The sequence below is a fragment of the Setaria italica genome, chromosome IV, assembly GCF_000263155.2.
Source record: "Setaria italica strain Yugu1 chromosome IV, Setaria_italica_v2.0, whole genome shotgun sequence".
Classification (NCBI taxonomy): Eukaryota; Viridiplantae; Streptophyta; class Magnoliopsida; order Poales; family Poaceae; genus Setaria; species Setaria italica.
In genome coordinates, this window is record NC_028453.1 from 29148213 (window position 1) to 29176095 (window position 27883).

At 44.2% G+C, this 27883-nt stretch overlaps 1 protein-coding gene across 4 annotated transcripts; it reads right to left on the reverse strand.

The window, feature by feature from the left end:
* Window positions 1–2327: 2327 nt before the first annotated feature.
* On the reverse strand, window positions 2328–27811 carry LOC101757694. Of its 4 annotated transcripts, none has more exons than XM_004965530.2 (2): window positions 26890–27811; window positions 2328–2936 (listed from the first exon to the last, which is right to left on the reverse strand). In XM_004965530.2, the coding sequence occupies exons 1-2, from the start codon at window positions 27290–27292 to the stop codon at window positions 2911–2913; spliced, it is 429 nt and encodes a 142-aa protein (XP_004965587.1). In that variant the 5' UTR covers window positions 27293–27811; the 3' UTR covers window positions 2328–2910. The 4 variants fall into 4 exon arrangements, 2 of the variants coding, with proteins under 2 accessions (XP_004965587.1, XP_022681604.1); XR_002677366.1 differs by lacking the exon at window positions 2328–2936 and adding an exon at window positions 22309–23391 and having other exon boundaries at window positions 24859–27802; XR_002677365.1 differs by lacking the exon at window positions 2328–2936 and adding an exon at window positions 22309–23391 and having other exon boundaries at window positions 23586–27799.
* Between the last annotated feature and the right edge of the window lie 72 nt (window positions 27812–27883).

A 27883-nucleotide genomic window follows, 5' to 3' on the forward strand; every position in this document is an offset into this window, starting at 1 on the left:
TTTTACAAGAAAGGGGGTGTCACGAACTTTGTTCTGATTTACGTAGATGACATTATTGTTGCAAGCTCATCTCAAGAAGCCACAACGGCCCTGATGCAAGATTTGAGGAAAGAGTTTGCACTGAAAGATTTAGGAGAGTTGCATTATTTTTGTTGGCATAGAGGTTCACAAACTGCGAGATGGAATTCTATTGACACAAGAAAAGTATGCTACCGACGTATTGAAGAGGATAGGTATGTTGAAGTGCAAACCTGTGAATACTCCCTTATCTGTTAGTGAGAAATTATCTTTGCATGATGGGTCATTGCTAGGACCTGACGTATAGAAGCATATATTGTTGGGGCTTTGCAATACTTGACATTAACTAGGCTGGATATTTCTGTTGCTGTTAATAAAGTTTGTCAGTTTCTACGTGCCCCAACTACTATACATTGGACAGCTATGAAAAGAATTTTAAGGTATTTAACATACACTCAAACTAGGACTAAGGATAACAAAGTCTCCTAGTACTCTTGTCAGTGCATATTCAGATGCTGATTGGACTGGGTGTCTAGATGATAGAAAATCAACTGGAGGCTTTGCTGTATATCTGGGTTCTAATCTTGTGTCTTGGAATGCAAGAAAACAAGCTATGGTATCTAGATCAAGTACCGAAGCTGAATACAAAGCAATTGCCAAAGCCGCGGCTGCTAAGGTAATGTGGATACAAACCCTGCTATCTGAGATTGGTATATCATGTCCAAAGGAAGCTAAATTATGGTGTGACAATATTGGAGCAAAGTATCTCTCGGCAAATCCTATGTTTCATGCAAGGACAAAACACATAGAAGTTGACTTTGATTTTGTTAGAGACAGAGTTCTACAAAAGCTGCTGGAGATTGATTACATTCCTTCAAGAGATCAAATTGCGGATGGCTTTACAAAAGCTTTGACTGGAAGACAACTTGAGATGTTCAAATACAATCTTAACCTAGACGGCTATGATTGAGAGGGTGTGTCGGAGATATCAGGTGCATCCCAACAATTGTAATCTCCTTCTGTTGTCTATCCTCACCAACTAGGATTGGCTTGGGATATCTTGGCGTAGAAGCATAGGTTTGTTGTAACAAGATTCCTAGCTGATCCAGGGTTTGTAAACAACTTTGTGTATATCCCTTCGCCAGGTATTGGTGCCTATATAACACGGAACCCGCAACCCTAAGGGGCAACGATGGTTAACCTAAATTCATCTACCGTTCTTTCAGTTTGTTTGGCTGTGGGTTTAGCTCCATTCATTGGCTGTCTCAGTGGCTCCTATTTGACTGTACCATCCCTTTTGCTAGAGGATCGGTAAAAAGGACTCTACTGACACCAAAAAGTTCCCGTGCAAATTATATATCGAGAATGTAAATTGGTATCGTACTTAAGCTATGGCTCACATAGGCTATATTTCTATTTTGTTTTAATTGCCAAAATGCTTCTAAATATGTTTTATTTTGCTTTTATGCCTTTCCTGTCATTGTTGAAAAGGACATGACCTCACTAAAAGGGAACCAATGCACCTCCATGCATGATTGGTTCTTTTTGCTCACGTTATGTATTTTGTTTGGCCACTGGACCCTAGTTGCTAAAGCTTGTCTTGGGTATGGGTACCCAACAACTACGCTATACAGATCAACCAGTGCAAGTGCACCCTGCAGATCTCTTCATATCTTACCGCTCTACCTGCATTGTATTGATTGCAGCCCCATGATCTCATTCCACCAAATAAGAGAGAGGGAGGGAGGGAGGGAGAGAGATGCATCCCCTTGCTACCTAATATTAATATCATGTAGGGAAGTTGTTGTTTTTTTGAAATGGAGAGGAAGTTATTCTTTAAACCATGGTGCATGTCATTCCATAAAGGCTTCGCACAACCTGTAAGTTTCCACATCCCTTCATTATCTATTTGCATCCAAATTCCAATTCCGTTTATCGTAAAGGAATAATCTTACCCACTACTAGCTTCCACTTCTATTATCCCATCACAGGCCTCATTGTATGACTGCAACTTAACTACGGATTTCAAATAAACCAGCATGTATTTTTGGCGGCTTCTATTACGAAGCCTTCACTGAATTTATTTTTGCTCCTTGCTAAGGAACTTGCAGGCAAAATGAAAGACTTGAAAATCAAAATATGTGTATTCAAACTCAAAATTTGTACATTCAAATAAAATTTCAAACTTTCAACTTTGATGGTGAGCTTCCAATCCGATGCTTTACATGTTATGAAGAAATTCAAACTTATTTACATTCATTTTACAAAAGAAAATCGTGACTCGGGAGCAAGGACAATAAAGTTTCACACAACAAAGTTGAAGGGCATATATCATATTACCAAAGTTCCAAAAATAAAATGTTTCTTTTGCTACATTTGTTTGAATTTTGAAACATTGAAAACTTACTGACGTAGTCAAATTGGTTGACCTTCCCTTCTGTCAACTCAATTGGTCGATCTAACCTGTGGACCTAATTGAGCAACAGAAAGAATAGATCCCAGCCTATATTATAGCTTGACATAACACATATCCTTTATGCTATTCCTTTTTATCTTAAAGCAGCTTGATCTCTTTTTCTAACCCCAAAAGAAAAAGACTGATGGAGACAGCATCATGGATCGAAAGAACTATTTTTTTTCTCACCATCATGAATTACATGTTCTTCTATCTATTCAGCTAGAGCTATTATTATATAAAAACAGAGTAGTTTTAATTACTTAAAGAAGCTACAGTTTGTGCATCTCTCGCTTCATAACCTCTGTTTTTTTAATATTCTTGCAGCTTACTGAAACATAGAACGTTTGGATCCGAAGATGCATGAGCAGAAGCATCAGCATCAAGCTAGAGATGAGCAGACCTTACAGTTAGGTGCAGTGTTTAGAGCCTTTCCGTTATTGATTCATCCGGAATTCACATCCTGTCAAGACAACCACGTAGTCAAAGCATTTTTTTTCACAGCGGCTGCAGAAAAAGCTCAGGTTTGGTTCGGGCTGCTCAGGTACCTAGGTTTTAGATGGCAAATTGGAAATGAAAAGAAATTAAATTCTAGGAATATAACTGGTTAGGATTCTCTAGCCTAGCTGTTCAATTCTCGGAGGTGCACCCCGGCCTTATTAATGAGTAAAATGCCACGTGGCAGAATTAAGGGATGGCACCAATCTGACGAAATGCACGTTTAGATGTTGTGCCAGTGAGTCTTTAGTCCAAAAATGGGAGGAAGTGGTTCAGTTAACCACTTTTACTGAGTTGGAGAACTCCATGATGTGACAATATAACTCAAATGATCTATTCCTCAATCATATACAAGAGTATCTCCAACAGCTTATGTAAAATGGATTGATATCTTGGATACCTTAAAAATAGCCAAAAAAACTGCTCCAACAGCTTTGCTAGATGGATTGCTATCCCTAAATTTTTTAGGTTATGACCTAAATTTTTCTCTCCTATATGCAAATATACCGATCCAACTCATGAATTGCTAAATTTCTTTGCTCTCCCAGGAAGCTCAACTGCCGCTTGGTGGAAACTTCCACCCACTATGCACCGCCCCCCGATCTCCATCTCCGGCGCCAGCGGTGCGCCATGTCGCCTCACCCAAACTTACCTCCCCCTCCTGGGCAGATGAAGTAAAAGCGAGGGTGAGCCCTACCGTGGAAGCCGGCTCCACCACTTGGGCGGTGCTGTCGCGCGCTAGACAACGAGCTTGAGGGATCGGCTTCTCGATTAGGCCACTGGACAACCTCGACTTTGTCTGTGACAACTCTAACTAAATTAACCTTGCTTAAGCTTGAATAGGATGGTTAGACACTAATTTAGCACTTGAAAGGTCAAAAATACCCTTTAGGAGCTTAATTTGGGGTCATTTCAAAACATGAAATTTTACATAGGAACTTGAATTTTTATCAATCTAAGAGTTGTAGGACTTTACAAACCAAACAACTTTTATTATTGGCACTTTGAGTGATTTGGAGAGGAAGAGGTTCAAAAACTAGATTTAAACTCAGTGGCAAATCAACCTCATTTCAAAAACACTAAGTGTTGAAAACAGTGCTGAGTAGGGTACTTTAGTTATGTTATTTCAAATTCTAGACCTGGACTTGAGTTGGAGCTTTTACAAAAGTTTTATAGTAAACCTTGAAGAACAAGTTTTGCAATATGAGTCTGGGCTAAATCGCACTAGAACATGCTCAACTCCTAGGCTAAAGTTAGCAGGAACTTCAGAAACAGCACAAATTGCTCTAAGTCTGAACCAGTAAAAAAAATATGCAACTTGGCATAAGGTTTTCTCACAAAACTTAAAATGAACTCGAGCCAAACCCTTTACAAAAGTTTGAGTGCTACAAGTCTATTACAACTTCAATTAATTGATCTGGGCCCAAAACTCACTAGAACCTTTCCAAAACTTGAGTCAAAGTCAGCCAAAACAGTCAACTCAGCCCAAAACATTCCACCAAACTTTGAAGCCTTGTATCTTCAAATCTAGCATGATTTTGGACCCAACCGTTTTGTAGAAGTTGAAGCCTTTGAACAACAAATCATAGAAAGGCCAAATTTCAAGTTTAGTTGAAAATTTTCAAAAAAAACCCCGCCAAAACATTACCCCTTTCGCTAGAGCACGCACCGCATGCTCCAGCACGTCGCCGCCGCGTGGCCCAGTGCCACCGGTGAGCTCCGCTTGCCCTATCACTGGCGTGATGCGACCCATCAGCGCCCCTCTCGCCCAATGCACGCACCAGCGTACCTTATCCTCTGGCCGTGATCTCCTCTACCCAACCCGCCGCCTCGCTTGACCCTCCGCGCACGCCAGCTCTCCACCACGCCGTCGCCCTCCACCGGCCAAGCTCCCTCCGCCAATCCGCCGCTTGACAGCGACAACTCATGCACCAAGCTCCGTCAATCCGCTCGCCTGACAAAGCCGCTCCTGCGCGCTTGCAATCGCGCCGAGCCAATGGCCAGGAGATCTTCTCCCCACAGCCCCGCTTCTTTCGCCAATGCTCGCCGCCGGCCAATGGCACCGCCCGACCTTCCTCCCCTGCTCACCTCCAGCCACGTCCGACGCCAGCATTCACCCCATCTCGCCCCTCCGCACCTCCCCGGGCCTATAAAAGGTAGGACTGCGCCGCCCGAGAGCTCATCCACGCCATCACCCCCTGCCCACTCCTCTACTCCGCAAGCCACCGCGCTACCCTGCCATAAAGAGCCTCTACCCATGCAGCGCCGCCGCTCGCCACCACCCCCACTAGCTTCCCAGCAGCCCCACGAATCTTTCCCCACCACCTGTTGCCCTCCAGCGACGTCGTCGCTGCTGGAACACCCAAGCTCCGCCACCGCTGCCCGTGTTTCCTTCCCCAACACCGTTCGCCCTCTCCGAGCCCTCACCACCTCCGCCGCCTTCATCAACCCTGCTCGAGGTGAGCACGCGCACGACCCCGGCTACTTATCCCCCACGATTAGGCCGTAAGTTCGTCGGATTTTAGTCGAGATCGCCGCCGGCTGTCGCAAGCACCGGTCTGCATTGCCTTCATTTTATCCAGGGGCCTCAGCATAAGATGTAAGGGCCTTTTTGCGATTGTTTAAAAGATTCAAGGGGCCACCTTTAAAGTTGTCTCGGTTAAATTGAATTAAAATGGCAGATTAATAGTGGAACTTTGAAAACGCACAGAGACTTGTAGAAAACTCAGAAAAATGTCAAACTACTTTTGTTAGATTCATTGAGCGGTGAAGTTTCACAAAAAAATTATTGTTGCACATATCACTGCTAGATGTATTTCTCTAGGTTTTATTTCTTGCTTAAGCCTTTAAATGCATAGTAAATCAAAGAAATTTGGTAAAATAGCAAAACCACTTTTGTTAGCTTTTTTTCAGTAAGCTTGTGCCAAGAAAAATGATTTGGACCCTGGCCTAGATGTTTATGGCACTGTTTTAGTTTTATCCTTGAAAGCTAGTGAAGAACCTTACTTTCTGCATAATAAATGGTTTAAGGCAGAGAAAAATGCAAAACCACTTTTGTTAGATCACAAATGAAACATACTTGCTAGGAAAAATATCAGTCACTGAACGAAACTTGATGAAACAGGCTTAAATGTTTGTGCAAGTTTAAATCATAGAAAAATATGGAAAATAGGTGTCCTTCACCAACAATCATGGAAAATTCACCAAAGCCTGTGTTGCATCTATGTAACTCACTATTAAATTTCAGCAACAAAATCTCTGTGTAAGGCAAGATAAAAATAGTTAAGTGCATACTACCTTAGGGTAATGAAACTTTTTTTAGTTATTTGTGTACTAGTCCAATGGATCCCAAATTTTTACAGTAGCTTAGTGATGACATGGCTGAGTTACTGCTAAATTATCAGTGTCATATGTTGCTATTTGAAAATGGAAACAAAATTTGAAAGATGAACTGGTTTAAATGAATAAAAGAAAACATTAAGTAATAGTAAGGTTAAAATAGTAAATTGGAAGAGGTACAGAAAAACATTCAAAAATAGGATAAATTTTCAAATAAACCTTAAGCAACCCTAGAGTGAGCCCACCTTTCTTGTGAAGTCTAAGTTGTAAAACATTATATGTGTACACAATCACCATCAAATATACTCGAGGTTTAAAACATGAAATTACTCATCTAGTATATAAGGATTAATGTTTATCTAAGTGTAGTGGTAATTGCACTTAATATGTCTTTTCAACTTGAAATGCATCTTGATCGCAAACTTGTTAAACTTGAACATTGCATATGCATCTCGTATAGAAGCAAACCTCGCAGAAGGAACCTACGAGTTGATGCCTGCTACCGAGGAAGGATCTGCAGAGCTGCACCACGTCGAGATCGAGCAGGAGATCTCAGAAGCTGCCAGCGACTCTCCCACTAACATAGTTCATGAAGGCAAGCCCCGGAGCATAACCCTGATTTCTAAAATTATGCACTACTTATGCTAGTTATGTTTGTGCATTAAGTTTATAGGAGTTGCTTGAAACCTTAGTTGTATGATCCTAGGTACCTATGTGCTAAATACTAGTATGTTAGGACGAGTAGATGCAATGCTAAATAGGATTGGGTAAAAATCGAGTGATTTCCTGTCACTCGCGAGTTACAGGAGTTGCTTGCCTGCTCTTGCTACAACTATAAGGATGACGGACGGGGTCGGGATTGGTTCCAACTTGGTGGTGTTGCCTCGTCTGTCTAGGAAAAGATGCTAAGGTCGAAATATGTTTAGAGTTGTGGTCAATTGTTTGAAAATACTAATCTCATACCTAGTATGGGATAGGGAAGCCTAGTACCTGATTGAACTGGGACGTGAGCATACTCCCCGCTCTCTCTAAAATGGAGTTTCCCTTGGTGCACCATGTGGGTACAAGTGCAGTCATGGTACGACGACATTCCGAGACCTTGGGGCATTTTATCCAAGGGAAGTGGGCCCTGGCCACGTGCCTAGGAATTGATGGGGATGGCTGACATGTGTGGACCCATCGTGGTACGCAATATCATGGGATTAGGTTCACCTTGCAAGGTTAAGAAACTCAATTCGAATCGTCTGCCTCTCACAGTTTGAGACTGCTTTCACCCACTTCTGGACTGAGTAAGAAGAGAAACAAAGTACGATGGTTAATACTGATGCTTGATTAAATTGTTTGCTCACATGCTTGCTTAGAATAGGTGCTTACCTAGAATGGTTAATTGACTAGAACCTGATGCTAAAACTTGAAAGCAAGGATCTACTTTACGTGCTTTTGGCAAAACAAACCCCCAGCCAAAAAGCCTTGCATGTCTAGGAGTTGGTGGAGTAGTTACCACCCAACGGTTAAGTCTTGCCGAGTATTAGTATACTCAGCCTTGCTTATGGCTATGTTTTCAGGTAGTGCTGATTTTAAGGATATGGTTGCCAGTTTGACTTGGCCGACTCAACTCCCTCCGGTTTGGACGGTCGAGTGGAAACCATCCACACACAGCAAGGATCGTGGGAATTGATATCATGGTCGGCTTCGCCATGGTATTATGTATCGACATTTAGCTTCCGCATGTTTTACTTCTTCATCGTTTGAAACCGTGCAAACTTTGTCTCAAGTTCTAAACCCTGGTGTAATAAATTGTTGATCTATGTTAATGATGTGGGAAAGTTGTAATCTTTGTAACCACTCACCTTCGTGTGAGCAATGCTTCTCGATAATGTATATGTGGTTTATCGGATGAAATCCGATGGACGACTAAGTTGACTTGTTTAAGGTGCATGATCGCGTGTTAGGCAACGTAAGTGCACTTTAGCCAGGTTAATTTAGGCAGTTTTGCCACACCGTCTTTCCTCACCTCTCCATCCATCATGGCCCCATGCAGTGTCACCCGTCGTGCGAACCCCCCCCCCCCCCCCGAGCCGCTGGCTGTCGTGCTGCTCGTCCGGGCGCTGGCGAGGTGCCCAGCGGTAGTGGGAAGGAGGAGGCGATGAGGTGGCAACGCTTCAAGTTGCCGATTCGTTCTCCTCCGCTTCGATTCGAGGCCACCCACCTCTGATTCATCATTGCTCGCTCCGATTTGTGGCCACTTGCCTTTGATTCATCGGGGGGGGTGATGACGGTGGCCGACGCGAGGCGGGTGAGTGGCAATCTATGCGAGATTGGGGTGCGGCAGCCGATGCGGGGCGGGGGAGCCATGGCCAATGTGGGTTGGGGGTGGAGGCATGGATTCAGTTTGGAGACGGAGGCAAATCGTGGTGGGCTGACGTAGGCGGAGCATGGGGGGCGTGACGAGGGGAGAGCGGTGGAGTGGGGAGGGGAGCGGTGGTGACCTAGCGCGAGCTAAGCAGCGACGGGCCAACATGAGGAGAGCGGTGGGCTGCACAGTGAGAGCAGCTACGCATGGAGGATTAGAGGGCGGCAATGGCTGGGAAGAAAACGACAGTGGGGTAGGAGTACAATAGGCGGCCAGGGATGGAAGAGGATAAGGAGAGAAGAAATCAATTTTGCAAATTAGCCCTAAAGAAGGTTTCATTTCTGGATTAGTCCTTCAATGAAATATAAGTATCCAATTTTACCAAAACTGTTGGAGAAGAGCACAAGAGTTATCTAAAAATCTTCTCTCTCCTATACCTAAAATAGATTTTAGGTATTCAATTTTACCAAAGCTGTTGCAGATGCTCTAAGCCAATAAACTGTAGAGGAGTGTTGCCTATCCCCATGGGTGATTGTTTTCCTGTAATACCTGCCATTTCTAGTCATCAAAGTAGCTTTGAAGAAATGGAAGCAATTCATGAAGAAAGGGAGAAGAAATTGGCTAAAAATCAAATTCGGGTCAAGTTTGACCGAAATTTGAATTTTGAATTCGAAATTCAGAAAAATTCGGCAAAAATATGGAATAGAGGTGTAAGAGTGATTAGAACTTAAAGATCAACATTTGGGACAAGACTTGGTCCTAAATACCTCAAGAAAATCAAAGAAAGAAATTGAAAATCAAAGTTACTGTTCCCTGTCCGATCAAGATTTGGGACAAGACTTGGTCCTAAATACCTCAAGAAAATCAAAGAAAGAAATTGAAAATCAAAGTTACTGTTCCCTGTCCGACAACAGCAGTTTCAGAAAAACAGCACAGAGTTCATTTTTGGAAATTGAATTCTGTTGAATTTTTCAAATAAGTGGACCAAAACAACTATACCATATTAAAGTATGGACTTTGGACAAATAGATTTGGGTGTTGTTGATCAGGAACAGTAAGGGGAACAAATTCAAATCAAAGCTCAAAGTCAGCACTTTGTCACGGTAGGCAGCATTGCTGAAATTGACTAAGTCTGAAACAGCAGTATGTGGTCAAGTTTGGAGCCAATTTCAGAAAGATCTAGTGTAAAGGATATAGGTGTTTTTGGGCAAAATGGAATCCTTGGATGCTGTAGAACACAAATGGGAAGAAGTTGGACTGCAAGGAAAGGATTTGGATCACTGAAATCATTTGCAAAGTCGGGTAAATGAGTCGGCCAACTGACTGACGAACTGAACTTTGAAGTTCAGACAGAGGAGAGAAAGAATTCCAAATTCCCAACAAATGAATGAATATCTCGGGTAAGAGTTTAAATATGAAGTGTAGATCTCAAACTTATCTACAACTTTGGTTAAGACACTTGTGAACCGTCGGATGCGAAATCGGCCGTGGTGGAGCTCTGAAATTTTCGGGCGTCAGAGATAAAGAAGGGGAGGATGACAGAGCCGAGCTCGACGTGTTGCCGCCGCCGTTCTCGGTCGCCCGCCAGCGCGGCAGCTACGCCACCTCCTTGCCACGCGAGTCCATAGGTAGGCCACGGTGTCGTTCATGCACGCGGTGAAAACTTTGAATAACTACCGCTCCCGCGCCGCCCGTTTCTACCGCTGTTCTTTTTACCGCCGCCACCCTTCTGTCCAAGCCATCGCCGCCGGCCAAATTCCTCTGTCACACCGCAGCTCCCGTCGATTCCTCTCGCCCACTCCTCCACAGATACCCCAGCTACACCCCAGTCGAGTCGTCGTCCAACATCCTTGCCGGAATACCCTACGCCGCCGTTGTTTCTGTCCGCCGTCGCCGCACCTCCTGCTCACGGTGAGCACCTTCTCGCGCTTGTTCTTTTTCTTCTTGGGTAGTCGTAGGCGGGTCCTTGGGATGCTAGGAAGCCGTAGAGGGAGTCGTCGAGGTAAGCTAAGCCATTGTCATGCTTCGCCACGACCGGCCGTAGGCGTCGCCGCCCGCCGCCGTGGAGGAAGTAGCTCCGGCCGTCTCCCGGGAAGCTGTCGCCGCGCACAGGTGCGCTAGGGCATGGGAATGCTTCCCCGGCCTAGTCCCGTCGCCGGTGGGGCGCCGGCCGGTGAGCCGCGCCGCCCCCTGTTGCGCTCAGGATTTTGGTGGGAGGAAGAAGAAGGCGCTGGAGCCGCGCCCGCGCGTCAGTGGGGAGAAGGAGAGAAAAGGAGGCAGGCCGGCTGGGCGCGGGCGTCGAGTGGGCCGAGGACCTGAGGCCCAGAAATCCAGCAGGCCAGCGTTGCGGGATAAGGAGGAAAAGAAAGATGGGCCGTCGGGCCGTCGCCGGTCGGAAAAAGAAAAAAAAAGAAGAATCGGCCCACAGAGCCCGTTTTAAGTGCGTTTCGGATAATTGCTGCGTCGGCAGCAATTAGGCGCATTTAAGCCAGTTTAAGTTGGACGGTTCCGCCACAGCTGGTATCAGAGCCGTAGGTTGGGATAATCAACAGATATTACCATTTAAATATTGAGACTCTATTTTAAACAAAGAAAATATGAGTCACAGGTGGCAGTAGTGTTAACTGGTTGTTGTTTTGCAGATGCTAACTGTTTGCTGCGTGTTGCTAGTATTCGGTAGTATATTATTAGGGAGAGATTACGATGCCACCAATTTCTCTACGAGTGTGTATATGAGTCTGTGAGTATGTAGGAGCCGTTGCATCATGTTGCATAAGCATGTTTTAAAAACTTTTGGGTTTGGTGAGTGCCGTTAGACCTAACCTCGTTTCTTTTATAGGATGTTTCAAGAAGGCTACACCGACCAGGACGGATGGACTCGAGGGCATTATCTGGACAAGCCAGGGTTTGTGCAGCTACTATGGAAAACGATGCAGGAGTTAGGCTTCCATAACCCTCCAGAGTACTATTGGAGGAAGGAGGATACGTGTCACAAGCAGTGCTGCACTGTTTATGTGCATATTCCAGATGAAGACACCAACCCCAATTGGCGTCTAGAAGAAGTGATGGAGTTGGGTTTTGAGTTTAACGACACAATTGAAAGGGCGGCTATGACTGCTCTCACAGACCTATGTGAGAAGCACAAGGTAGAGATAGGGTCGAGCTCTGCTCGATTTTATCCTATAAAGCATCAAGATGATGGAATCTGGAAGAGAAGGATTAAAGCCCTGAAGAACTCTTCTCGTGTAGAGCACGACATCTTGGTTGCTGCTGCCTCCGACTACATGACGGTCATGTATAACTTGCACCGGTCTTGCATCAGAGAGTATTATAATCAGAGGAAGAAAAATGAAGATGCCAAGATGGAGTTAATGGGTGCCAGACACGATAAGGAGCTGTACAAGAAGGCGGCATTAGCAAGGGAACACAACATGGAGAAAATCATGAGAGAGCAGTCCAGAAGAATAGATGAATATGAAGAGAAGCTCAGGGTAATGCAAGGATTCATAGAGGCCAGTAGGAGTATGGCAGACAGGGCAAGAGAAGAAGCCGAATCCAATGTTAATAGGCTCGAGGCAGAAAGATTCCAGCAGCTGGATGAAATCTTATCTCTTCGTCTGGCTTTGGAGGAAATGCAGGCCCAGGTACCTGCTCAGAACATAGTCAATGTTCCACCACCTCCACCACCAGAAGAACCCCAGCCACCGAACCCAGAAGAAGCAGATCAGTTGGTGGATGTTGTAGGAGTGGAGGGTGATATTGCTCCACCTGCAGCTCCTGAGATTGACTTATACGCTCACGAGAACTTAGAAGGGTTTGATGTTGACATGGAAGATGATCAGGGTGAAGCTCCCATGGGAAACCAACAATTTGCCTGGGCAATTGCAAACGCCGATGGGTTAGATCCACAAGGCTACGGACCAATGCAGCAGTGGGGTGAAGCGGAGCAGGAAGACGGGGAAGAAGAAGAAGACCCCGAAGAAATGGAGGGAAATTCCGGAGTCAGTACCTCTGCATCCTACACTTCCTACACTTCAAGTGATCCCGGGCCAGAGTCAGAGAGTGAGAACTCAGTAAATCAGGCCCCACCTGTCGCTCCTCCGGGACAGACGCTGATGACAGTGGACCAGGATATTCTGCAGGCTACGATGGCCCGGCTAGGATTAAATGCCGAAGAGCTAGGCATCTACCCTTATGATGGTTAAAGCAAGACCTTAACCAAGAGATGTTGTGGTGTAGTTATGTAAGATAAATGCAGTGGATGAAGTAGTACGGTGGTTTTTGTAAAAAGTAACTTCAAGTCATGTAATATAAATAACTATGTATATAAGTGTGGTTTGTGTATGGTCATGTTGTGATGTGTGAAATACTAGTGTGCGCAGAGAACTGTTGGTGGAATGTAACTTAGATATTAATATTCTGTTTGCTTTTGACAGCATGACGGATCCAAGAGGTCCACGAGCTTCAGGGTCAGGGGGCCACGAGGAGAATTTACCTAGAGCTCCAACGCTGGCAGATGCCATAGCCAGCCTCATAATTCAGGAGCCGAACAGGCTCGACTGCTTCAAATGATCATGCAAAACACCGGCAATGGTGGAAACCGACGAGACCCAGAACGGGGTGTATCCTACACCCAGTTCTTGGAAACTCGTCCTCCAATATTCTTGAAAGCTGAGCACCCATTGGAAGCTAATGAATGGCTTCAGACGATGGAGCAGAAATTTCGGGTGATTCCTCAGTGCACCACCACCCAGAAGGCAGAGTTTGCAGGACTCCAGCTCCAAGGTCCCGCTGGGACCTGGTGGACTAGCTATCTGGCTAGGCAACCAGTTGGAAGAGAGGTTACATGGGAAAACTTCAAGGAAGCCTTCCGGACACAGTTTGTACCATAAGGTATCATGCGAATGAAGCTGGAGCAATTCTTAGGGCTACAACAAGGGAACCGCAGCATTCTTGAATACACCAATGAGTTTGATCACTTAGCCCAGTATGCACCAGAACATGTCAATACAGAGTCCAGAAAAAGAGATTGTTATCTTCGTGGGCTTAATGCGCGGATGCAAGAGAAGCTGTCTACCTGCACCTTTGCTGACTATAGCTCTGCGGTAAGCACAGCCATTACTGCAGAAGAAAAGATGAGGATCTTAGATGAGACTTTAAAAAAAGAAGAATCCTTGAAGAGGAAGAATATTCCTTTTGGAACCTTCGGGAGTGCCCCACAGAGAATGAAGGTGGTATACCGAGGTCCTCCTAGACCCGCGTATCGGCCTTCTTTTCAGTAGAGGCCCTTTCAGCCCTGGAATGTCAGAGCTCCTATTAATGTTCCTCGTTCAGGAAATGCACCACCTCTTGGGTTTCGTAACCCTACTCCTCCAGGGAATCCACAGGTTTGTTTTAACTGTGGGAAACTGGGACACTTTGGCCGGGACTGCCATTTTCCCAAAGTTGGGGGAAACGCGAATTTAAGGGCTCAAACCTCTGGTCAGGGCACCGGACAGAAGTTTGTTCGTCGCAAATTTCTGAACACCAAGACAGGACAGGCTCATTATATGAATGTGGAGGAGATTCCGGAAGGAGAGCCTATTCTGGCAGGTATGTACCTTGTTAATGATTATCCTGCCATGGTTCTATTTGATTCGGGTGCATCACATACTTTTATAAGTAGAAAGTTTCTTATGCAACACCAACTAGAGGTACACACCTTAAATGTCAAATATGTTATTCAAGCTACTGGGGCTACGCAGAATACAAATCAGGTAGCTTGCAATGTGATTTTGAATTTAGAAGGAAATAAGGTGGGTGCTTATCCTTTAATTCTGGAAGATCAAGAAATAGATATTATTTTGGGGGTGAATTGGATGAAGGAACATAAAGTTCAAATCGATATGGATAATCGGGTTGTTAGTATGAGAGATGACCAAGGCCACCCTTTTGAGCTCCAATTACCCGCTCATCTCTGTTTGGACCAGATGGTCAAAAAGACTAGACCAGTGACTCTAGAATCTATTCCGGTGGTTAATGAGTTTATAGATGTGTTCCCAGAAGATCTGCCTGGACTACCGCCTGATAGAGCGGTAGAGTTTACCATTGAGTTAGAACCGGGCACTGCTCCTATCTCGAGAAGACCGTATCGGATGCCACCTAAGGAATTAGCAGAATTAAAAGTACAACTCCAAGAATTGCTAGATAAAGGTTTTGTCCGACCTAGTACTTCACCATGGGGCAGCCCTGCTCTATTTGTTAAAAAGAAAGATGGAACATTAAGGTTATGTGTGGATTACCGTCCTTTGAATGCGGTAACCATTAAAAACAAGTATCCGTTGCCACGGATTGACTTGTTATTTGATCAACTAGCTGGAGCCAAGGTCTTTTCAAAAATCAACCTTGGGTCAGGATATCATCAGATTAAGATAAAACACGAAGACATACCTAAAATAGCCTTCTCAACCTGATATGGACTGTATGAGTACTTGGTTATGTCTTTTGGACTGACAAATGCCCCAGCGCATTTTATGTACCTCATGAATTCGGTATTCATGCCAGAATTAGATAAATTTGTGGTCGTCTTTATAGATGATATCCTTGTCTTTTCCAAAAATGAAGAAGAACATGCGCAACACCTGCGTATTGTTCTAAGTAGACTCCGGGAACACCAGTTGTATGCCAAGTTCAGTAAATGTGAATTTTGGTTAAAGAAAGTTTCATTCCTTGGGCACATATTGTCCGAAAAAGGAATTGAAGTAGATCCCGGAAAAGTCAAGGACATATTGGATTGGAAATCACCAACCTCTATACATGAAGTAAGAAGTTTCTTGGGAATGGCCGGGTATTATCGTAGGTTCATCCCCAATTTCTCAAAAATTTCCAAACCAATTACAGAGTTATTAAAGAAAGAAGTGAAATTTGGGTGGACCCCCGAATGTGAAGAATCGTTTCAGACCCTAAAGAAGTTACTGACTACAGCCCTAGTGCTAACTCAACCTGATATAGAGAAGCCCTTTGACGTGTACTGTGATGCCTCAGGAACAGGGATCGGGTGTGTGCTTATGCAAGAAGGCAGAGTTATTGCTTATGCTTCTCCTCAACTGAAGCGTCATGAAGAGCATTACCCTACCCATGATTTAGAACTTGCTGCTGTAGTCCATGCATTAAAGATATGGCGACACTATCTTCTAGGTAGTGAATGTCGTATCTTCACTGACCACAAAAGCTTGAAGTACATATTCACTCAAATGGATTTGAATATGAGGCAGAGACGATGGTTGGAGTTAATTAAAGATTATAAGCTAGAAATCCACTATCATCCTGGTAAAGCCAATGTAGTGGCCGATGCTTTGAGCAGAAAGGCCCAATGCCACTGTACTACTATCCAGTCTAATCTCAAGACCCTATGCGAAGAATTGGAAAATTTAAACCTGGAAATAGTAAAACAAGGCGCCCTCCAGAACATTGTTGTGCAAGACACTCTAAAGGGGAGAATCATAACCGCCCAAAAAGAAGACCCTTGGATCAAGGTGCTTCATCAACAGAAGGCAGAAGGGAAGATTTCTGAACTCATTCAAGAAGAAGATGGAGGACTGTATTTCAAGAAAAGGATAGTAGTTCCTAAGGAGGAAAGCCTAAAAAAATTGATCTTAGATGAAGCACATCTGTCTAAGTTCGCTATTCATCCCGGAAGTAATAAAATGTACCAAGATTTAAAGCAAAGATTCTGGTGGGCCAAGATGAAACCTGAAATTGCAAGATATGTAGCCGAGTGCGATACCTGCCGGAGAGTTAAACCAATACTACAAAAGTCGGCGGGTTTGCTTCAACCTTCATAAATCCCTGTCTGGAAATGGGAGGATATTTCCATGGACTTTATAGTTGGGTTGCCTACCACTTCAAAAGGATATGATTCCATATGGGTTATTGTCGACCGACTTACTAAGTCAGCCCACTTCATCCCAGTCCAGACTACCTATCCAGTGTCGACATATGCTAAACTCTATATAGCCCGGATCGTATCCTTGCACGGAGTACCAAAGACAATTATCTCCGATCGAGGCTCCCAGTTTGTTTCCAGATTTTGGGAACAACTACAAAAAGACATGGGCACTACTCTAATCAGAAGCTCTGCCTATCATCCCCAGACCGGAGGACAGACAGAAAGAGTCAACCAAATCTTGGAAGATATGTTAAGAGCATGTGTCCTTACCTTCTCTAAGCTATGGGACGAGTGTTTGCCCCTAGCCGAGTTCTCCTATAATAATAGTTATCAAGCTAGTATCAAGATGGCACCTTTCGAAGCTTTATATGGTTGAAGATGCCAAACCCCCTTGAATTGGTCAGAAATAGGGGAAAGGACACATTTGGGATCAGATTTGGTTCTGGAAACTGAGGAAAAGGTCCGGAAAATTCGTAAACATTTGGAAATAGCCCAGTCTCCACAAAAGAGTTATTCAGATAAAAGGAGACGGTCCTTGGAATTTCATACCGGAGATTTTGTATACTTGAAGGTATCCCCGATGAAAGGAGTACAACAATTTGGAATAAAGGGTAAATTAGCCCCGAGGTATATTGGTCCTTATGAAATTCTGGAACGAAAGGGTCCGGTGGCATACAAACTGTCGTTACCAGACCAACTTACTTCTATACATGACGTATTTCATGTATCCCAGCTTAAGAAATGCTTAAGAGTTCCAGAAGAGATTCTAGAAGATCCAGAAATTGAACTCGAACCAGATCTAACCTATGAAGAAAGGCCTATTAAAATTCTGGATCAAAAGACAAGAGATACCCGAACTCGGAGTATTACGTTTTACAAGGTACAATGGAAAAATCATACTCCAGATGAAGCTACTTGGGAACAGGCTGAAGACCTAGAGTCTAAATATCCTGAACTATTTGAAACCGTCAGGATCAGATGAACAGAAGCCACCACCCCACTATCCTTGTACAGAAAAGAGAAAAATAGTTGGCCTGACGCAGTTTCCTTTCCATTCTCAAAGCCGAGGATTTAACCCCGGGAATCTCGGGACGAGATTCTGTTAAGGGGGAGAGGCTGTAATACCAGCCATTTCTAGTCATCAAAGTAGCTTTGAAGAAATGGAAGCAATTCATGAATAAAGGGAGAAGAAATTGCCTAAAAATCAAATTCGGGTCAAGTTTGACCGAAATTTGAATTTTGAATTCGAAATTCAGAAAAAATCAGCAAAAATATGGAATGGAGGTGTAAGGGTGATTAGAACTTAAAGATCAAGATTTGGGACAAGACTTGGTCCTAAATACCTCAAGAAAATCAAAGAAAGAAATTGAAAATCAAAGTTACTGTTCCCTGTCCAACAACAGCAGTTTCAGAAAAACAGCACAGAGTTCATTTTTGGAAATTGAATTCTGTTGAATTTTTCAAATAAGTGGACCAAAAAAACTATACCATATTAAAGTATGGACTTTGGACAAATAGATTTGGGTGTTGTTGATCAGGAACAGTAAGGGGAAAAAATTCAAATCAAAGCTCAAATTCAGCACTTTGTCACGGTAGGCAGCATTGCTGAAATTGACGAAGTCTGAAACAGCAGTATGTGGTCAAGTTTGGAGCCAATTTCAGAAAGATCTAGTGTAAAGGATATAGGTGTTTTTGGGCAAAATGGAATCCTTGGATGCTGTAGAACACAAATGGGAAGAAGTTGGACTGCAAGGAAAGGATTTGGATCACTGAAATCATTTGCAAAGTCGGGTAAATGAGTCGGCCAACTGACTGACGAACTGAACTTTGAAGTTCAGAGAAGTTCAGACAGAGGAGAGAAAGAATTCAAAATTCCCAACAAATGAATGAATATCTCGGGTAAGAGTTTAAATATGAAGTGTAGATCTCAAACTTATCTACAACTTTGGTTAAGAACTTGTGAACCGTCGGATGCGAAATCGGCCGTGGTGGAGCTCTGAAATTTTCGGGCGTCAGAGATAAAGAGGGGGAGGATGACAGAGCCAAGCTCGACGTGTCGCCGCCGCCGTTCTCGGTCGTCCGCCAGCGCGGCAGCTACGCCACCTCCTTGCCACGCGAGTCCATAGGTAGGCCACGGTGTCGTTCATGCGTGCGGTGAAAACCTTGAATAACTACCGCTCCCGCGCCGCCCGTTTCTACCGCTTTTCTTTTTACCGCCGCCACCCTTCTGTCCAAGCCATCGCCGCCGGCCAAATTCCTCTGTCACACCGCAGCTCCCGTCGATTCCTCTTGCCCACTCCTCCACAGATACCCCAGCTACACCCCAGTCTAGTCGTCGTCCAACATCCTTGCCGGAATACCCTACGCCGCCGTTGTTTCTGTCCGCCGTCGCCGCACCTCCTGCTCACGGTGAGCACCTTCTCACGCTTGTTCTTTTTCTTCTTGGGTAGTCGTAGGCGGGTCCTTGGGATGCTAGGAAGCCGTAGAGGGAGTCGTCGGGGTAAGCTAAGCCGTTGCCGTGCTTCGCCACGACCGGCCGTAGGCGTCGCCGCCCGCCGCCGTGGAGGAAGTAGCTCCGGCCGTCTCCCGGGAAGCTGTCGCCGTGCATAGGTGCGCTAGGGCATGGGAATGCTTCCCCGGCCTAGTCCCGTCACCGGTGGGGCACCGGCCGGCGAGCCGCGCCGCCCCCTGTTGCGCTCGGGATTTTAGAGGGAGGAAGAAGAAGGCGCTGGAGCCGGCCCGCGCATCAATGGGGAGAAGGAGAGAAAAGGAGGCAGGCCGGCCGGGCGCGGGCGTCGAGTGGGCCGAGGACTGGAGGCCCAAAAATCCAGCAGGCCAGCGTTGCGGGAGAAGGAGGAAAAGAAAGATGGGCCGTCGGGCCGTCGCCAGTCGGAAAAAGAAAAAGAAAAGAAGAATCGGCCCAGAGAGCCCGTTAGAGGAGGGGGTAGGCCGGCGGGTAAGATGAATAGGAAAAGGGGGTAGGTCCGCGCCACGGGCCCAGCGCAAGAGAGAGGGGGTAGAGTAGGGTCGCGTGAGAAAAGTTGTCGGGGGTGTTTTTCGGAAAAATTTAGATTTCCTTTATAGAATAATTAGTTTAAATCCGAATCTCACCATTTAAATCACAGAAATTTCTAGAAGTGTCCAAAATTAGTGAAACCAATTTTGTTAGGCTTGTTTTATTTTCTTTTATGCATTAAAATTTTTATACCCTAGAAAAATAATAAAAAATTAGGTATTTATTTAATGCCTTTCTTTTAAGGTATTTAAATAAATACGTAATCTTTATTAAATGCATAAAATATGGAATAACATTTTCATAATCACAAATTATTATTAACTCATAGGAAATTAGGTTTTCAAGTTAGAAAATAATTGTAACATTTTCTAAAAATAAAAGAAAAGGCCCTAAGCAAGGTTAGTTAAGGAAATAAAATTGTGGGTTAATCTTTTCGGGTTTTTGTGTGTTGGCTTGCAACTTTATCATGATAAATTGTATAGTCCTTGTTGGCTTGCAACTTTATCATGAAGGAAAGTTGTACAGTCTTGTATTCAAAGAGTTGCATTCCTAACCCCTGCATGTGTTGTGTTATAGACGCCGAAGCACCAGAAGGGGATTTCTCGGAATATTCAGAAGGATCTCCGGAGTTCGAGGAAATCTTTGAATTGGTCCCTTGCGAGGCCAACTCTTCAGACAGTGCTAACTTTTTTAGTGAACAAGGCAAGCCCCGGTGCATTACACCTATTATTTTGGAGTCAATATTTCATGTGTCCAATTATTGGTTATTTGCTATATGTATGCACTAAGTCTAGGAGTTGTTTGAAACCCATTCTTATGCATTATCATACCTTATTTAAGGACATCTTTGCCACTTGTTCAAACCTTTAGTAGATAACCCAAATCTAGAATTGCTTATTTGCTTTAATGCTTGGTTTACCAACCTTAAGGTGAAAATTGTGAGTCATGCATGTTAACTATGGAAAGATAACTTGGAAATTAAGAGGCGGACAGAAGCTAAGGATGTAGTTCTGTCTGCTAGATTAATCTGGTTAAGGCCCGATTCGTTGTCTTAACCTTTGATCAAGTGATAATCATCTGATCACTTACTGGGTATGGGACCAGTAAAGCCCAGTAGGTTAGTAAACTTTCTGATCGGGAATACTTCGTACCCGCGCTTGACGTGCTGGAGATTGGCAGGGGCGTAGCCTAAAACTCACATGGTGATCGGGCCAGACGTGGGGTCCCATGTGGGGGTGCGTCCCTGGGTCCGGGTAGTCTTATTCCCAATCATTGATTTTGCTAATCGAAAAGTCGTTACGTACGACCTGGACAGTCGTATATAGCTGGTGATCAAGGTACTCTCCTGCAGGATGTAATATGATTCGGATCGCCGCAATTCTCGGTTATGAATGCACTTGATCACTGTTGAGCATCGTAGCATAAATTCATGAATGTCATAACTTTCTAATAATGTTTGGTGTATAACTTAATACCTTGTTGTTTGCAAATAATCTTTTATCATCACCTAGAATGGTTAGGTAAAAACTTAACCCAAGTAAAAAAAATAAAACTAAGGTCTCACTTGTAGTAAGCTTTCTGGCAAAAATGTATCAGCCAAGTACACTGAAAAAGCTATCATGTACTTCCAAGAAAAACTATTATAATGGTTAGTCGGGTAAGACTTGCTGAGTACCCCGTACTCAGGGTTATCCCTTGTGGCTATTTTTAGAAGCACCGTAGGAGTCCACCGAGGAGGAAGCCCCAAAACCCTAGGGTATTGTTATGAGTCTCACAATACCCTTAGAAGAAGTTTTATAATGCTCCTCTCCACCGAACCGTTTATGTTTTAAATCCTAGAACTCTGTCTAACACTGCACTGTTAAGTTTGCTTCAAACTACGTCTTGTATTAACTCGTACCTCATATATGTATGTAAAAATGTAATATTTGCTGATGCTATCCTATAACGGATACAATCCTGATGTATGGCTATGAGACACGACGTGGATCTTTCGAGGAGTCCTAGGGACACTCGACGGACGACCGGACTTATACTGTTTTAAGTGCGTTTCGGATAATTGCTGCGTCGGCAGCGATTAGGCGCATTTAAGCCAGTTTAAGTTGGACGGTTCCACCACATTTCCTTTGGTTATTGTCTAATTAATAACAAATTATTACTTACTAGAGATAGTAATAACCTAGGAAAAAGGAAGAAAACTGATGATAACATATGCCTGCTCTTTTGTGAAAATGCAAGTATTTACACCATCTGTTTTTTTATTTGTGTTGTTGCTTGAAGGGTATCGAGAACAAAAATAGCTTGAATCCATAGTCGGCATGTGTATGAGCAACAAGAAACACGCATTGTTTAACACATTTAGTAGTACGTGCTGCCCAGCCTGTGGGGTTTATGGATCAGAAACTAAGAAGTTCTTTATGTTTTCAATGTGAGAACTGGGAACTGTAAATACTTTTGTCATCCTCTAGGGCCAGGTGACATCGTGACAGCAATGATGAAAAACTCGTCGTTGCTTTATCCAACCCATTTGCCTAGATAGGTACAAGTACAACTTACTGGTCCCACCGGTGGGAGCATGACCGGAGAGGCTGCTGGCAGAGTTGTGGTGTACACTATGATGAACTTGCTCAACACGAGAAGAGGATTTGGTAGGATTAGAAGGGGATTTGGGGATTTGGAAGTAGCACGGGAGGGAGGAACCATGAGAAAGAAGAGGGTTCAGATATTCAGTTCAAAGCATTTGTTCATGGATGATGTTTCAGAGTTAGGCTTCTACCTTTATACAGGCAACGCTCGGCCACACGCACACATACAGGCCACTTGGGCCGGATGAAGACTTCTCACTGCCCCTCTCTTTACTCCTCATCAGCGTTCTTCAGAGCACAGTGTGCCTTCTTCTTGAGCTACCACCGGGTCATGACATTGCCGCCCCCTTGCAAAGCAGTTTGCCCCCAAGCTACTACTGTTGGGAAGCATATCTTCAAATCAGCTTCGTCTTCCCAAGTGGACATGTGCACGGGGAGGTCACCCCACTACACGCGAATGCGTGCTGTTGTTGCTCCAGCTTTGGGCACGAACTTGCGGTCTAAAATGGCCATCGGCAGCAAAGGTTGTTCAGGGTCAGTGCAAACAGAGGCTCACCTCTGTCATAGTTGGTACATGCTTCTTCAATTGTGCTACATGAATCACTGGATGGATTTGAGCTTGTGGTGGCAATTCAAGTTTGTAAGCAACAGCACCAACTCACTTGAGCACTTTTTAAGGAACAAAACCTGAAGGACAGCTTGTTGTTACCTCAAGGAGCTACTGATGATTGTAGGTGCGGTTGGAGCTTTAGATAAACCATGTCACCTTCTTGAAATTCCCTTTCAGATCTCTGAGAGTCAGCCAGAGCCTTCATCCTCTGTTGTGCTCTCAGAAGTTGTTGTTGAATTAATTGTGTTAACAGGTTCCTTTCTTTAAGCCAACTCTCCAAGTCTAGAACTGTACATTCTTGCAGATTGGTAATGCCAAAATGGTGTGGTGTCTGACCATAAAGGACTTCAAAATGAGTATGACCCATGGTAGTTTGGTAGGATGTGTTATACCAATATTCCGCAAGAGCAAGCCACTTACTCCATTGTCGTGGACAGGAATGCATTGTACAGCGAAGGAATGCTTCCAGGCATTGATTCAAGCGTTCAATTTGGCCGTCAGTCTGTGGGCGGTATGATGAGGTCATCAACAGTTGGGTATCAGTAAGCTTGAACAGTTCCTGCCAAACATTGCTTGTGAACACTCGATCTCTGTCAGAAATAATAGCTTGATGTAAGCCATGTAGTTTGTACACATGATCAAGATATAATTGGGCCACTTGCAATGCTGTATAAGGGTGTGACATGGGAATGAAATGTCCATATATTGAGAAATTGTCCACAACAACTAGAATCACATCAAATTTCCTAGATTTAGGCAGTCCTTCTATGAAATATAGACTCACTGTGGCCCAAGCTTGTTCTGGAATTGGCAGAGGCTGTAGAAGCCTTGGAAGCTTAACATACTCAACTTTAGCTTGTTGACAGACTTGGCAAGCTTGCACAAAGGAAGAAACTGCAGCTTTCAATTTGGGCCAAGCAAACATATATTTAATTTTGTGGTAGGTGGCATAAATCCCTGAGTGACCCCCAATACCACTACTATGAAGGGACTGCAGCATGTGAGTCTGTGCAACTTATTGTTGTCGATCCAGACTCTACCCTTGCATCTGATTAAGCCATTTTGAAGAGAAAACACTTTTTCATTGGGTGACATAATAGCAAGCTCAGTGAGCAACTGTTTGTCTTCAGGATAATCCAAATAGCCTTCCTGCAAATTATGCATCCAAGAAGGGTTACTCACAAATACAGCATGTAAGATAGAATGATTTGGGCACCTATAGAGAGCATCAGTTGCTGCATTGGAAGACCCCTTCTTGTACTGTATTTTGAAGTTCAAGTCCATAAGCTTGAGAAGTGTCTTTTTCTATAACTTAGTGGTGGCCCTTTGTTCAGTCAGAAATCGTAGACTTCTATAATCAGTTCCAATGAGAAATTTCTATCCAAGAAGGTATGATCCAAGAAGGTACGATCTCCATTTCTCAACAGCTAGTAGGACTGCCATGCATCTTTTTTTATAAGTGGAGAACCTTTGTTTTTATCACATAGTGTTTGGCTCAAATAAGAAATTGGGTGGCAATCTTGCATTACAACAGCTCCAATTCCTAATTGACTTGCACCTATTTCAACTATGAACTGCTTGTTGAAGTTTGGAATGGCCAACACCAGAGCTTGAACTAAGGCTTGCTTCAGAAGTTCAAAAGCATTTTGAGCCAAACTGGTCCACCGAAAATGAACCCCTTTCTTCAACATGTTGGTTAGAGGTTTACTTGACATGTTGTAGTGCTTAATGAATCATCTGTAATAACCTGTTAACCCCAAGAATCCTCTTTAGTTATTTGATTGATTTGGGAACTGGCCAATAGGTGACAGCTTGTATCTTTGATGGTTCAGTTGATACACCATCAGCAGAAATCAGATGGCCTAAATATTCAAGTTGTTGTTGAGTAAACACACACTTTGATTTCTTAATGCAAAATTGATGTTCTTGAATAATTTGCAGAACTTGGTCTAGGTGTTGGACATGCTCTTCTAGAGATGAACTATACACTAATATGTCATCCATGAAAACCAGAACATGTTTCCTGAGTAGAGGGGCAAAAATTTTATTCATATCACCTTGAAAAGTTGCAGGAGCATTGGTAAGCCCAAAAGGCATTACTCTGAATTCATATGCACCACTATGTGTTTTAAATGCCATTTTGAACTCTTCCCCTGGGGACACCCCGATTTGATGATAACCCGATCTGAAGTCAATTTTGTAAACCACTTGGCTCCAGATAGTTCATCTAGAAGCTCATCCAAAACTGGTAGGGGATGTTTATTCTTCACTGTGAGAGCATTGAGGTGTCTATAGTCAATACAGAATCTCCAAGAACCATCCTTCTTTTTCACCAAAAGCATAGGTGAGGCAAAAAGGCTACTACTATGAGATATTACTCCAGATTTCAACATTGAACTAATCTGTTGTTCAATTTCATTTTTCTGTTGAGGGGAGTATCTGTAAGGTCTAACATTTACTGGCTGAGCACCCGGCAGAAAAGGTATAGAATGATCACAATCTCTTGTTGGAGGTAGATCCGTAGGCTCCTTGAATAAGAACTCATATTTAATCAATAGATCTTGAACAGGAGGAGGAACCATTGTATTGTCAGAGAGAGTGAATAGGGGCTCCGCTGGTGCAATAGCAGATTGTTGGGCAACTGCAGTCGTTGTAACTTATGGAGTAGCTGATGGGCACATTGCATTCACTAGGACACAATTTGTTACTACTTTTCTTCTTAACAGTCCCTTAAGCTTTCTAGGGATAATGTTAGTGCAAGGCAGCTTTGTGTTCCTGATTCCCTTCAACTGAATTTGTCTGCTGAATGAGGAAACCTCATGATTTTCTTCTTCCAATGGGTCCAAGTGGGGTTGTGGTCCTTCAACCAATTTGCACCGATGATCATGTCAAAACACTTGAGTGGTAGTACTCTGGCATCATAAGAGAATGTATGCCCCTGAATGAACAACTGCATGTTTCGAATGAACTTGTCAGAGTTCATTGGACTACCATCGGCAGTGATGAACTGGAGTTGTTCACAAGATTTGCTTTGCAGTGCAAGAGAGGAGACCAGCTTGTCACTAACAAATGTTCCCACGCTTCCTGAATCGAGCAAAATAAGAATTTCTTGCTTGCCAATGAAGCCTTTAAATCAAATTTTTCTTCTCTTTTTTGCTTTGCCTGATCAGGTTGATCTTCTTTCACAGTCATGATAACTTCATCAGTTTGGTTAGAGCTATCCTCCTCACCATCCGAGCAGTCATCCAACTGAAACATTTCCATAAGCTCTTGAATCATATGAATGGGAACCTGATCAGGGCATTTGTGATTTCGCCCAGTCCATTTCTCTCCACAGGTATAGCACAAGTCATTAGCCTTTCTGGAAGCCTTGATCGCTGCCCACTTTTCTTGGGTTGGTGCTCTATCTCCTTTCTTCACATCTTCTTTCTTGTAAGGAGATTTGGCTTTGTCACTGGTAGTGAAACCCCTGCTACCAGATTTGCCAAACTCCTTATTCTTAGTTTTGAATTAGTGCTTCTGACGAGACATTTCCACTTCTTCTTCCTGCAATAATGCCAAGGCACTAGCAGTATCCAAGTTTTTGGGTCGATGTAAAGCAATCGGGGCTCTAATTTCTTCTTTAAGACCACCAAGGAAACGAGTAACAGAATAGACATCATCATAAGCACTATTGTATAGCAGAATGTTATGGGCTAACTACTCAAATTTTGCATGGTATTCTTCTACCGACCCAATTTGTTTCAGGTTATCTAAATGTTTCCTTTGAAGCTGGTACTGGTCGTGATCGAACCGATCACAAACCACAGTGTGGAGAGCCTCCTAACTCTGAACACGGCCTCTGACCTTGAATGTTTGAAGCCAAGCAGCTGTTGGCCCATCAAAATTGAGAGCAACAAAGTGGGGTTTCAAGGCATCACTAACACTGCACACATCAAAGTATAGCTCGCACCTATCCTTCCAGAACCTGGGATTCTCACCATTAAACTTGGGGAATTCTAGTTTGGGTACATGAGCAAAATGAATAGGACTCTGTCTAGCATCGCAAGAAGGATCGGGTGGTCGAGGAGGGAGAGTGTGTGACATACCCGTGACTGGACGTGGCGGGGGAGATCCAAGGATCCCACCGCCAACATCCCGGTGGCTGTTATCGATGCGGTGCCCGCTGGGCCGCTCCAAGGTCGCCGCAGGTGGGCGTGACGCCGATGGTGGAGCAAGGTTGAGGTCGATGGGATTCACCCACGATGGTGGCGGTAGCGGTGGTTGCAGTAGTGGCTGCTGTGGTGGTGGTGGTGCGGTCTCAAGTCGGTGCAGGCATGACGCCGTGTCGTCCGCCTTGGATAGCAACGTACCCATCGATTTGTCCGCCGTCGTCTTCCATGACTCAAGTCCAATGACCTTGTCAAGGATCTGCTGCATCACCAAATTGAACCCCTCGAACTTCTTCGCGAGATCCTTTAGCGAATTCGCCATCTGAATTTCAACCTTCATCGGCTTGCGCACGGGTGGTAGGATGAAGAACTCAAACTATTTGGGGAAAAAATTGGGGTTAAGTGGCTTTGGATACCAATTGTGATGAACTTGCTCAACGAGAAGAGGATTTGGTAGGATTAGCAAGGGGATTTGGGGATTTGGAAGCAGCATAGGAGGAACCATGGGGAAGAACACGGTTTAGATATTCAGTTCAGAGCATTAGTTCATCGTTGATGTTTCAGAGTTAGGCTTCTGCCTTTATACAGGCCACGCTCGACCACACGCACACATACATGCCACTTGGGCTGGACTCATCGTAGGCCAGTTGAGCCGGATGAAGACTTCTCGCTGCCCTCTCTTTACTCCTCATCAACGTTCTTCAGAGCACGGCGTGCCTTCTTCCTGAGCTGCCGCCAGGTCATGGCAAGTGTTCTTATGCACAAGTTGGTTCTGTCGCCAGGAAGTGCATTGCAGGAGCAGGAAGCTGAGGATAATCACGAATTGGTGCCTGGTGCAAGAAACTCTCTGAGCTGAGCTCCGGCAAACGGAAGAATGAGGTTGCTAGAGCGTTGTGCCCATTTTGGCGTTTTTGCAATGCAAATCTAGTGC